General features: G+C 36.2%; 1 protein-coding gene across 1 annotated transcript; it reads left to right on the plus strand.

Moving 5' to 3' along the window:
- Window positions 1-1248: 1248 nt before the first annotated feature.
- LOC132158262 (serine/threonine-protein kinase SBK2-like) lies at window positions 1249-7375 on the plus strand. Its single transcript, XM_059567602.1, has 4 exons — window positions 1249-1708; window positions 3998-4142; window positions 4259-4461; window positions 5684-7375. The coding sequence occupies exons 1-4, from the start codon at window positions 1703-1705 to the stop codon at window positions 6398-6400; spliced, it is 1071 nt and encodes a 356-aa protein (XP_059423585.1). The 5' UTR covers window positions 1249-1702; the 3' UTR covers window positions 6401-7375.
- The last annotated feature ends 6472 nt before the right edge of the window (window positions 7376-13847 follow it).

Here is a 13847-nt window from a genome sequence, read left to right on the forward strand (position 1 = left end):
AACAGTTTCACACTTCTGTAAAAGATTTAATAGTGAATACATTTGAAATTATTCTTAATTTGTTGTTAATCTAAATAACTAAATCCATTAATTGCAATACAAACACATTCATTGCTGCCTATCTGCATATTTTGGGTATTGGGTAACATGCTAAAGACATAACATGTGACATTCTTGAACAGCAGGGGAGTGACAGAAGCGTAGTTCAGATTATGAATGGAAATGAGACCACAGGGACTGATGAAGCAAGCCTCATTGAAGTCAACAGGAGACTGTATTAGCAACAGCTTCATGCATGTAGAGCAGCTGGAGAAATAGAAACGGCCACGGTTGTGATAACAGGGATTGTTTGCCTTACGTAATATACAGTAGCCATGTTGTACTTGAGATATCAAGGATAATCTATCTGAGATGTAGAATCGAATTAATGAAGTTCAGAGACAGAGTTGAGGTTCAGGGTAAACTGAGAGTGAGATATAGAAAGAGAGAATGTGAACTGGCAGCAATGAGCAGAAGTTTGACATGGAGAGGATGTATTAGGATCTGCAAGCTTTCAGCTGTTTTGTCACTCAAACAGATGGCAAAATGTACAGGTTAGAGACCATTAAAAAAGCCAACAGACAAACAAACTAAATGTTTGTAAACAAAAAGAGGGGATAAAAAAAATTTAATTACTCTAAACTGTTTATAAATATTCATAATTCTTCTTATCCAGCAGTGCTTTGAAAGTGCTTATATTTATGCCAGGATGTTAAATTAAACTATATTAAATGAAAAATAAACATCTAAACCAGTGGCATCTTAAGTCTTTAAGTGCTGTGATTAATACATAAAAATAGAAATATAGCTCATCCATATTTAAAGTTAAAACATATACCAAAGACTTCATTTCATAAATTATTTTGTATATAGATAAAAAAAAAAATAAAAAAAAATATGCGTGACTGGTAATGTCACATTACACTAGGATTATTTTTATTCTTTCAAAAAATTTCTGCCACATTTTTAAAGAATTCCTAAAATGGACTTTATGCTATATCACAATGACAAGGCTTTGGTCAAGAGCTTAGGAGTAATTCGATTTCAAAACTGTAAATGTCTTTTTATCTTCTTCAGGCTCACTTGATCCAGCAGAGCTGCTGTTCTGCACAGTAGGAGGAATGTATGAAAGTGATAGCACTAGTAGGAAGAAGGGAGATCGAGAGAGAGAGAGGAGGATTAGGAAAGAGACTGCAGGGAACAGCAGGAACTCAATAAAGTGTTGCAGATGACAAGTGGAACACACTGGGACACTTTACTGACATACAAGAGGAAAGAGAGTGAGTGAGACGTCTGGGAAGGGGCTGCATACCTCACTGTTGTAGAACATGGCTATCTGGGATAGAAGCATGCAGAGGAATTTTGGAGGGAAAAGGGGAGAGTGAGGGAGAGAAAGAGAGAGAGAGAGAGCAGAGGAAGGTAGCAGGCATGAGTGAGGTCTGTCGGATTCACTGAGGATCAAGACAGAGAGAGAGCACAGATATAAAAATACTCAGTAGCAACTGACACTCACGCACGGTGACATCTGATTAACTGCTTGTCGATCTCAGTTGTATGTTGATAACGAGCACCAGACAGTTTTACTCAGATCTCAGTCCTGTACAGATGGGAGAGAGATACTGACTGTTTCCAAGACATCCTGAAAGAACTGCAGCGTTGGACAATGACTGTGAGTCAAATACTGCTCTTATGGAAAACGCTTCATTTCATAGCAACACACATTAACTAGTACCTAATTGTTACCAGAAATGAATAAATAATGTAAAAAATATGTAAGAATAACACACACACACACACACACACATATATATAGACTATATATAGGATTTAACAGGATAAAACCTTAAATGCCATGCGATCTAAAAGCCGCCATTCACAAAACACCACATGTAACGAAAACATTCATTGCTGCTTTCATCAATAGTGTGTGAATGGCAGCTTTACAGAAGTAAATCATGACTGATAAACTTTTCAGGTTTTATCCTGCTAGATCCTTTAAAGCTGTGTTATACACATGTGGTTAATATGAAGCGTTCCAACCGTTCTCCACAGCACATACTGCACATATCCAATTGCATGTCACTGATAACCCATTTGAAATCATTTTGAAATATAAAAGTGAAAAGGGTTGTCACTGCAATTAAATGGGAAAGATGGTTGAGATTCACAATATATATGTACAATACTGATCCAAAGTGTCTGATTAAGATTTTTAATGTTTTGCTCAAAAAGGATGCATTAAAAACTGTAAAATTGTGAATTATTACTACAACTTAAACAACTATATTGTATAAAAAAAGAAAAAAAAAAAAAAAAAAAAAAAAATATATATATATATATATATATATATATATATATATATATATATATATATATATATATATATATATATATATATATATATGTATATAATTTACTCCTGTGATGGCAAAGTTGCATTTTCTGCAGTCATTACTCAAAGATCATGTCTTCAGTGACATGATCTTTTGGAAATTACTATAATATGCTGATTTTGTGCTGAAGAAACATTGATTTTATTATTCATTATTCGTATTGCAAAAGTATTCTGAATGTCCAATCAATGCTAAATAATTGTGAAATGGTTTCAAAAACTGATTTACAAGGGGTTAAATGGGTAACATCCTAAAAATGTTTGTAATGCCTAACAGCAAAACACAGAGGATATTGTTATAATTCAGTTAAATTAGTCTTACTGTGCATTACAGACAAGAAGGTTACATGGAAAATGTAACAAGCTAGTGCCTGCACGTCTACTCCTGGCACCTTATCAAAGGCCACTGCCAGAGACGTCTATCAGTAAGATAAAGGCTGTTCTCAATGCCTAGCAACGCACTCATACAACCACTTCACCGGGCCTACATCACAGACTTATAAAGTGAATACCACATTTACATTTTCTTTGATGGCTCTGAAAGCGCATGGTGCTGCTCCTCAGCTGCATGGCGTTAGTGAAGGTTACATAGACTCGCACAGTAAAAACATGAACACAGACGCACATAGGACTGGGTTGACGCACACTTCTAGGAACTTTAATCAACACATGTCCCTTATAAATGTATAGGTGTAATGTAAACATGAGCTGCTTGCTTTGTGTTATGTAAAACACACTTGTAATATACACCCAAGCTATTTCAGGGCCGTCAAGGTGTTAATGGGCTTATGGTATTGTTTGACCATTCTCTGTCTGACATAAAGGTGAAGGCTGGTGAAAGAACTGACAGATGGATAGTTTTTACAGCTATTATTATTACAGAGCTCTCTGGAATACAAGGATTCGATTTAATTGCACACTTGCTGATCATTGTCTCAAGCACGTTTGTCTTATCTTTAATTTCATGCCAATTAATTTATTTGGTAAGCAACCATATAAGCAATAATGTACTGTCGGCCAATTATTATTACAAAATATACTATACTGGTTATCTATTAATATTAGAGATCATAGGTCGATATTGGGTATTTAAATGTGCTTGTTCAATTACAAATTTACATTTTCTATTTAGAGTATCTTTGCAGTCATGTAATATTCATTTAAAGTTAATATTTAAAAACACTAATTAATTTTTTAAAGAATTTTTTTTATTATTTTGTATGTTTATTTATTTTATTTTTAATGATTATTATCAAACTTTTTTTTTTTTTTGGTCTGGTTTATAAGGATTTATAATATTATTAAATGGATTTCCAAGTTTTATACTCTGTTATAAAGTTGAGATGCTTATATTCAACTATTTCCATTTAAAATAGCTGATAAAAAAGGATAAGATAATAAACAGGCATTTTCAGTTATAACATTAAAATATATTTCTCAGCATATTTTTAATAAGTGTCAAATTTAATTTTTACAAAGATTTCATAAAACAAAAGTGGAGGCTTCACACAGCCGAGTGAAAATGATCATTGCATGATTTCAATTTTGCTGTTGTTTTGTTGTCAGACTGCTCCTAAAGAACTGGACGAGCTGTGCTACCTCACGGCTCAGTCCATGACATCACTGGTGACATCACAGCACTTCAAGCTCATCAAAAAGCTGGGAGAAGGTTCGTACGGCAAGGTGATGCTGGCGGTGCATCAGAGGAGAGGTCAGTTGATTTGTGCTCACCTGTTTGGTAAATGTTGAGCATTGTGATAAACAAGACAGGCTGTATATATGGTGAAAGCGGCGCACTTCTTACTTTAGCGTTCTCTGAACCTCTAGGAACCCCAATGGCTCTGAAGTTCTTCCCCCGCCGCTCCACCACTCTCCAAGCTTTCCTGCGGGAATACAATCTATCCATCTCCTATTGCACACACCCTTCTTTAACACGGGCTCTAGGCATCTTCTACTCCACTCCTTCTCACTATGTCTTTGCCCAGGAGGCTGGTCTCTATGGCGACCTGTATAATGTCATTGTGTCAGAGGTCAGTAAAACAGTAGACTTAACTGACTTAATAAAAAAGAAAAAAAGTTAAATTCTGTCTTCATTTACTCACCCTGTGATTTAGATGACCACTAGACAACCTTATAGTGGCTCCTCCTATACAGAGCACAGGACAATGGTTCCTGGGCTGTAACCAAAATTATGATGACGCATGCATGCATGATGAGTGGAGCATTTTTGGTAGTGTACAGTGTATCTTTGATTATTCGGGCACGTACATGTTGTGTGATATCTTCACTCCCTGTTCTCATTCTCCTGCCAAAAACAACAGCTCCTATCATCAGCCTTGATACATTAATGCTGATTAATGGGAGTACTTAGAGCACCACTGAAGAGCAGATTAAATACAGAACACGCAGATCTTCACTCATCTCATCACTCTTTCCATTTTTACTGGGCTGTATTAGAATAAATAATGTTTCCAAAGCATTGATACATACAACAAATACATTGAAAGAAAAAAAAACATAGATACATGCATGCATAAATGAAAATAATGTACCAGTAAGGTTTAAATAAATAATCAATATACTGTAACAACAACAAAAACAACAATTGAACAAATAGCAATAATAATAATGAAAATCAAAAATTCTGGTTAAATAAATGAATAAATAAACAAACATAAGAATTGCAATATCAAGATTATTTTTAAAATGGAAAAGGTTATATTAATATATAATTACGTTAATATATAGGCTAATAATTTTACATAATAATAATAATAATAAATTAAAATATACAAATAGTAATACTATTGAACAAGGGTAAATAAGTGAAGAAAAAAGAAAGAAAGAAAGAAATTCAACAATAATAAAAATAATAATAGTAATAATAATAACAATAAAATATAAAACAAATATTGAAATATTGAAAAAAAGAAAATTATAAGGTGCCATGGAATCAATATAATAATAATAACAATAATAATAACTTGACGTATACAAATATTAATAACAATAAAAATGGAAATAGAAAAAATAAGGTGTTATATAACCAAATAAATAAATATACAAGTCATGAATAAAAAATATTATGTGTGATGTTAATAATACTGATCATTATTATAAAATAACATTTTATGTATAATGTTACAACAATATCATGTAAAATGTTAATAATAATAATACATAAAAAAATATAAAATAATAATTCGATAATCAGTATATATATAAAAGCCATCTCTTTCTCTTTTTCTGTAGGAGGGGGTGAGTGAGGAGAATGCACAGCGTGTGATGTCTCAGCTGAGTGGTGCTGTGTCTCATCTCCATTCTCTTGGCTTTGTGCACCGTGACATCAAGCCAGAGAACATCTTCTTGTGTGACCGTGCTTGTCGCTGGGTCAAACTGGGCGACTTTGGCCTGGCGCGAGCACAGGGGACCGAGGTCCGTGCTGTGTGGTACAACTCCCCTTTCTGTGTGCCCGAGGTGGAGGGAGCCAAGACAGTAAGCGATGCAGAGGAAGCGGAGGACATCTGGATGTCCGTGGAGCCCAGTTTGGATACTTGGGCTTTGGGGATCCTCATATACTGCCTGCTGACGAGCTGCTTCCCCTGGGAGGAGAGCACTTCTGATGACCCTTCCTACTGTAAGTACAGAGACTGGTTCAACCGAATCAAGCAGAGAGAGGAGACACAAGACACTGAGATGGAGGGGAGTGAAGCTGAAATTGAAGTGCCCCCACAGTTTGACTCTTTAAGCTTATTTGTCCTCACCTTGCTGAGAAAGCTGCTGAACCCGCTGCCCCGGCTTCGTCCGGGGCCTGATGAGATCCTGTCTTACCTCGGGGGACCTTGGTTACTGAAGACAGAGAAAGAGGAGATGAGGAGAGAGAAGGAGGCACAAGAGGAGGCCAAGAAGATACATGAGAGAGGAAGGGTGGAAGGGGAAAAAGAGATATTGGGACGGAGGGAGAGATAAAGTTCATGCAAGACAGCAATATTACAAACAGATGTACTATACTTTCAAGATTTTATATAGCGTTTATATTTTGGAATATTAGTCTTTTATATCAATACATATTTTTTATTATAAAACTGGAGAAACTTGGACATTTGGACAGTGGCCCCAAAAAATAATTTGGGCAATTGTAGAAGTATTAATGTCATTGCATTAAAAAATAGATATATAATTATTATAAATTTGTTTTTTTTTTATATGAGTTAGTCACATATAAATATATTTTAATATATTTAATATATTAAGTTAGATATTTTAAAATTATATTTTAAATTATATAAATGCAGTACCATCCAAAAGTTAGGGGTTGCTTTTTAAAAAAGTTTTTCGAAGAAGTTTATGCTCACAAAGGCTGCATTTATTTGATCAAAAACAGTAATATTTTAACATGTAACATTATAACAGTTTAAAATAACTATTTTCTATTTTAATAAAAAAAAATTTTTTTTAGCAATCTTCAGCGTCACATGATCCTTCAGGAATCATTCAAATATGCTGATTTGGTGCTCAAACATTATTATTTTATGATCGATGTTGAAAACAGTTGCTGCTTGTGGAAACAATGTATTTTTCAGGACTCTGATGTCTGATTTGTATTTTTTCTTTCTTTCTGGATTATTAGTGTCTGGACACGGTGAAGTAGACTCTTTTTTCATTCAAGAATGGCTTAGTGTTCAGATACTTTGGCCACAATAATTCAGTGTTTCTCATATTGAGCTGATAACACTAAAACCAACAATACTGCAATTACCAACAGACTTCTCAGGTGTAATGTTTAAGTATTCACTCAACATGTAGAGAGGAAAATTGGTAGATGTAGATTAATACTGCTCAACAGATGTGGGTGGAATACATAAACACTGTTTCTACCTCAAACCAGTTGTTTTAATGTACATGGCAATACATGTTTGAATAAACTTGTTTTGGTGACTCGTTTACCCTCTTCAGTCTGTTATATAATATGCACTTCTCAAGTTGCGCTTATAAGTTGACATCCACATACTTGAGTATTTGTTGATAAACTATACCGACCTCATCATGCATAACACTTCAGATGATTTGACCTGAGCAGACATATAGACAGGTTGGTTCAAATACAGCTCTGCTCCGCTCTATATAGGACAAGAGAAGTGTGAAATCTTAAACAAACACAGGTACAATGGGACGGGTGTCAGGTTAGTGTTGTTCTGCGATTGACCGGATCAGTTCAGATATGTGTAGCTGACTCCAACTTTCCAGCTGTCCACACTGTTGCATCATCAAGACCACCCTGTCTTTTCTGTAGCCAGTGCTTACTTACAAATTGTAGTATATTACAAAATACATATAGTTAGTAATGTAGACACATAACAGATTTAAGGTATAATCTGATTAGTTTTTGATACTTTTAGTTTATCTTCGACCTAGTTTAACACTGAATTGAATTGGATGTCTTTTATTGATATAATATTGATATGCAAACAGAAAGACAATGTATTCCATTATTTGTTATTAAAAAGTGCATTAAACATTTCATTATGCCAGGGCTTCTCAAACTGTTTTTTTAGGAACCAGCGGGAGGTTCCCAAGTCAATAAGAGTTGATTATTAAATCTTTAAAAGATTTTAAATTAAATAAATAAATAAAAATAATAATTAAACAATACAAATTAAAAAAAAAAACTATTTTTTTATTTGTTTACCTGCATGTCATGTGACCATCGGCCATCAACAAAACTGTAAACATAAAAAACTATTTCAAAATATTGACTAATTATTATTATACTTATTAAATTCAGGGGGGTACTTCAGGTAATTATACAATGTCAAAAAGGTTCAGCTGACAAAAAAAAAGTTTTATATGTAAATACAAAATGAAAATTAATTTGTCCATTTTCATGTTTTAGGAAATAAATCATAATATATAGTTCAATTCTGTGTAATTATGTGCACTTCCAAAAAAACTGGAAGACTTTTCAAACACAGCAATATGTGTTTTTAGATAGAATATTGAAAAGATTGTGAAGGAATGATAAATAATTTTCTGTCAGTGTGTTAATAATCATGTATTCAATAAAAAAAAGTAACAGTAAGTATTTTAAATGTAATATAATCAGATTATATGTGCTTATTTTATATATATATATGTAATAATGTAATAATATATGTAATCTAGATGATAATCTTACTCAGTATTGTCTGCAACCTACAGTTCATCTATTTAATTAAAATTTCTAACATTGTTCAGTGTTTTGATTATTCCTTCATTTAGTCTATCTCTGACCCCTCTCCATGAATCCTAAAGATTAATTATATCAGCTCTGGCCTTCATGGGGCCTATGTGAGCCCTTCTGCAGATGGTTTTATAAATAGCCTCAGGTTCATCTATTTAGACTGTCGAACACATCAGCACCTTTCTGTGTCCCCTCTTTGCACCCTGTTTCTCTCTCCCTGTTCATGTTCTGTCTCATCTTGACTTTCTCTAAACCATCTCTTCATCTTTCCTATGAAACACTGTGATCTTTCCTTCTCTGGTTCAGTACAGGGTATTAATTTTGCATGCAGGTCAAAGTCAGGTCAAATTATGTGCATTCCCTCACGGATGCATTAAAACAGTCTGCATTCTCCCCTAGTTGATGATAGTGTTGTAATCTTATAGTAAATTACAAGGCACATAAAGAATATTATGTGTTTCATCAATCAGTGTCACTTCATGCCAGCTGGTTTCTGGAAATCTTCTTCCCAAAACAGTTCAGAGATGCACAATATCAGTAGTGTTGCATCTGCATCAATGTTCGGAGCTGCAAGATGCTTTCGAGTGACAAAGGGACCAGACATCATTCTCTTCTAACAAAAGTTGACCAGTTTTCATGATTCAAGCAACAGAAACCACTGGCGATGCAACAAAGTTGAGCTTAGTTTTATGCAAATGAGCAGTATTTAGTCGGCAGAAATCAATAGGAGTGCAGCTCTGCAACCAGATCTGCTTCTTGGTTTACACTTCCTAACTGACCAAAACACATACTAAGACAAACTCAAATTAAAATGAAAACTAATTAAAAAAATTTAATTCAAAATATTAATGAATATTAGATAAAAAATATTAATATAGTATTGGCTTAGGCCATCATATTTTTGTGTTAAATGTTGGCTAAACTTGGTTAGCACTGGTTTAGTGTTGGTCTAAAATAATTGAGAGACTAATGTTTAGAAAAGGTTTTCATTACTACCTCATTTTAAATTCTATTTCATGCCATTTAAAATGCATTCAGTTCTTATTTTAATTCTGAATGATCCACATCTATGATGATTTTCAATTATTGTCTTTTTGAAAAATAAACCTTTACCTAGGCACCACCTATGAGACCTATTTAAACAACACTTATGTCTCAGTTTAATATTGCATGTGTATAAAAAATTCATCTTAATAGTTTTATTACTAGTTTCATTAATTTTGCAGCTGGTAAAACTGAATCTTGGACAAGAGACAAATGTGCACAATGTCATAAACAGAGATTTGATGACCAATAAATTCCAGTGTACAGGGATAGACTCCGCAGGGGACAGCTGGATGGAAGGACATAACAACTGATGAGTGGTGGGAGACACAGATAGAGCGCAGTGGATCATGAAAATGACAGGAGAAGAGTTGGACGGTAAGAGCAGAGCCAAGGACAGCAATGCGTTTAGCAGGACCTGTTACAAACCTCAGCAGAATCAATATACAGACTGGCTGATCTTGATCAATGGAAGTCAACATACGAAACTGATCGTTTGCATTTACAGCAGCAAATACTGATTACTTTTAACAAAATCAGCAGATTTGCAGCGAATCTGTGAATTTGAAGAAATTGGCTGAGTAAATGATTCAATGACTCACTCAGAATACTTCACATTTCAATGCTGTAGTATTTCTAGTATTTCTCTAGTTATACTATTCCTCCAATAGTATTTCGGCAGCCTGGGTTGCCAGTTTGCAGAAAACACAGCATACTGTAGCCATGGAAGACAGCAAACGAACTGGGTCAGAGATTGCACACCTGACACCTGAGATCTACCTGACCTAAAAAGCATTACCACAGGCATATTAAAATGCGGATAAATCAACTCATATCCTTACAGTGTAAGGCTCGTCACCCTACATTGTCAGTTGCACTAGTTAGTGTTGTGTGTCATCAATCTGACAAACTGCATGAGCGTCACGTCTGAGGAGGAGGCGGGAGAAACAATATTTTGAATTTAGACCGCAGTACCATTTCAGTGGCAATAATTACTATGCTACTATTTAATTTTCCTTCTTTAATTGTATGAAAAGAAGCGTATATTTTGCCCGCAGACTCAAGGATGCGATGCATCTGGTTCGGTCTACCGCATAGCGCTTCATCGCTTCTATTTACATCGTCTCGTGTACTCACTCTCGCGACACACATTCATTTTCTACTGAGTAAAAAACATTGCAGAGCAGAGAGGACACAGATAACGAGCTGACAGAACCTACAGAGTAGGAAACAAAGTCTCAGCATTCTAAATCTTCGTTCAAATTTTATTAAGAATTTCAAACGATAAATACAGCTTTGGAGCTTTTTAGTAGCATGACGGATCATATGCGCTCCCACCCTGCCTCAAGTTCAAGTGAAGCGGGAGTGCATTTTTATTAGCATGAAATAAACACTGAATGCACATCCGATCCATGTCGAACTTACTGAATGTATAGTTTATAATGTAATCTGTGATTTCAAAGCTGAATTTTTTGCCTCATTACTCTAGCCACAGATACTTCAGAAATCATTCTAATATTCTGATTTGCTGCTAAAAAACAGTTGTTATTCTTATGTTGAAAACAGCTGAGTAGAAGTGTTTCAAGTTTTGATGAATTGAAAGTTCAAAAGAACAGCACTTATCTGAAATATACATCTTTTGTAACATTATAAATGTCTTTATCATCACTTTTGATCAATTTAAATGAAAACATCCCTGTTAAATAAAAGTATTAATTTATATAAGTTTTTAAATGCTTAAAACTTTTAAATGCTTTATAATGTTACAAAAGCTTTTTATTTCAGATAAATGCTGATCTTTGGATCTTTCTATTCGTTAAAAGAATTGTGAAAAAACATGAACTCACCTATTTTAAATAATAAAATGTTGCCTGAGGATCGTGTGACTGGAGTAATGATGCAAAAATTCAGCTTTGAAATCACAGGAATATATATATATATATATATATATATATATATACAGTATGTATGTATGTATGGAATACCTGTTTGTAGTTATTATCTCAGGAAAAGATGTACTTTGCATGTTTAAATTTCTTTTTTTTTTTGTTAAAGCATCTTAAATGAAAGTCCATGTAAAAGTAATAGTATGCCACTATGCTATAAGCACAGCCTATAATTTGCTACTTCAATTAGCTATTTACCAGAGGCACTCGAGGGTCACTGGGTTTGTATAAAGAATTATACAAAATGCAAGATGCCTAAGCATCTCAGTTTACCTCTTACTTACTACTATAAACCTTCTATTATAAACTGTCATTCGGACCAGTTTATAGATAGTCAGTGTAAGCGATACTGTGAGACAGAGCCAATTGTAGTATCCAAAAGAGGAAATACAGTCATTTATGTTTACAAGAACCCATGAAAATGAGGAGATTTCTCTTTAGTGGAAACTGAAGGGAGATAAGCTCTTTTAAGAGGGGAGAGGAAATACATTCCTCCAATAAACAGGTTAGAATATTATACTGCATTTACGATCTGGCACGCTTATCTATTTGTGGTCAGCTCAAGGACCCAGCGTGTCTCCCTCATGCCGCCCCACATGGCATGATGAAGCACACAGAATTCCTCTGCGTTTGCTCGTCAGGTTGCTGTGTACACAGGTTTGGACTAGCTCAGCTTTGGCTCTCTCCTGCCATGCCACCATATGTCAAATTGTCAACAGCTCCTCTGGTGCTCAGTTTGTCGACCTAGTTAGACTATCATCCCATAGAACAGTATGGACATTGGGAAATAATGCAGCCATGTTGTGTCAACTGCATGATGACTGTCTGACTGGGCCTAAAGGAGGCACCAGATAAGCTACAGGTCAGGACTGCACCATCCAAGGCATTGTGGGTTCCCTTTCATAGGTCACTTCAATGCTGCGGTGACGTCGCCGCTATGGGAACACCTTCGGTGTGACGAATGTCTGAAGCCCTATACCATCCCGCCAATCCTATTGGCCAAATAGCGCTTGGCACCGCCCATGCATGCGTACGCATATATATACCTGGTGCCGCGGGCCATTTCACTCAGATTTCATGACTGAAGAAGAATGCTATCAAGGTACGGCATGGCCAGAACCGCAGCATCTCGTTCCCTATTCAGGGAACCAAGGTTACATACGTAACCGAGATGTTCCCTTTCATAGGTCACTTCAATGCTGCGGTGACGTCACCGCTATGGGAACCATTTCACTCAGATTTCATTCCTTCAGTACGAAGCGAATCTTCTGTGCCCTATTATCTCGCGTTCTCAGCGATCATCTACGAGCAGTATACTCCTCTCCGCGGACGCGATGAGTCAACGAAAGGTAGGAGCCGTATGATGGGTTATCACGAGGAGGCACTTATGAGAGGTTCGTTGCAGCCTCTCTACAGGTTCTCTCCTTGATAGCCTATGGCTACAGTAAAATATGCATACACTTCCCCTGTGCACTACGCCAATAGGAAGTATCCGCGCTCTGGAGTGTATTTCTTAAGTCGCCTCGCGTCTAACCCCCACCGTTTCGCTTCTGCGGTCGCCGAGGCCCCGCACGAGGTGTTGGTTAGGGTCGATATGTGCGGCTTGACTATGAATACAGTGATGCACTGGAGTTCCATGTGCTCGCTCTCCCCCACTTGAGCGTGTTAATCAACAGTTTTTGCTCTTCAAATGGTGGATTACGGCTCACACAGCCGCCGCGTTTTCGCTAGCGGCTTGGCCCTATGTTATCTTGTTGGATTGAATCCTGCCGTGGATACGCTTCAGGATTATATACAACGAAATGCAGCGAGTTTGACGCACACGCTTTTCTTCATGTTAATATACCAGGGACTATGCCCTTCACTGAGAGTGCTGTTAGACTGCTAATGCACATCTACCCTCTCACTGCAGTCCCCATACTCAAACTTTGACTGTCTCGCAGCAAAGGCACCTCGAGCGTCATTGAACGGAGCTATCATTCGCGCGCCCCCTCAGACACTCTGCACAATCCAGCCTTCAGAGTTTGAGGGACGGCGCGGAGGCTAGCAAATATGGCCAGCGTATGACGGTTCACACAGCCGCCGCGTTCTCGCTAGCGGCGCGGCCCGATGTTAATCTTGTTGGATTAAATCCTGCCGTGGATACGCTTCAGGATTATACACAACGAAACGCAGCGAATGTGACGCATGCGTTTTTCCTTCATGT

Source organism: Carassius carassius, chromosome 15, assembly GCF_963082965.1.
Source record: "Carassius carassius chromosome 15, fCarCar2.1, whole genome shotgun sequence".
Lineage (NCBI taxonomy): Eukaryota > Metazoa > Chordata > Actinopteri > Cypriniformes > Cyprinidae > Carassius > Carassius carassius.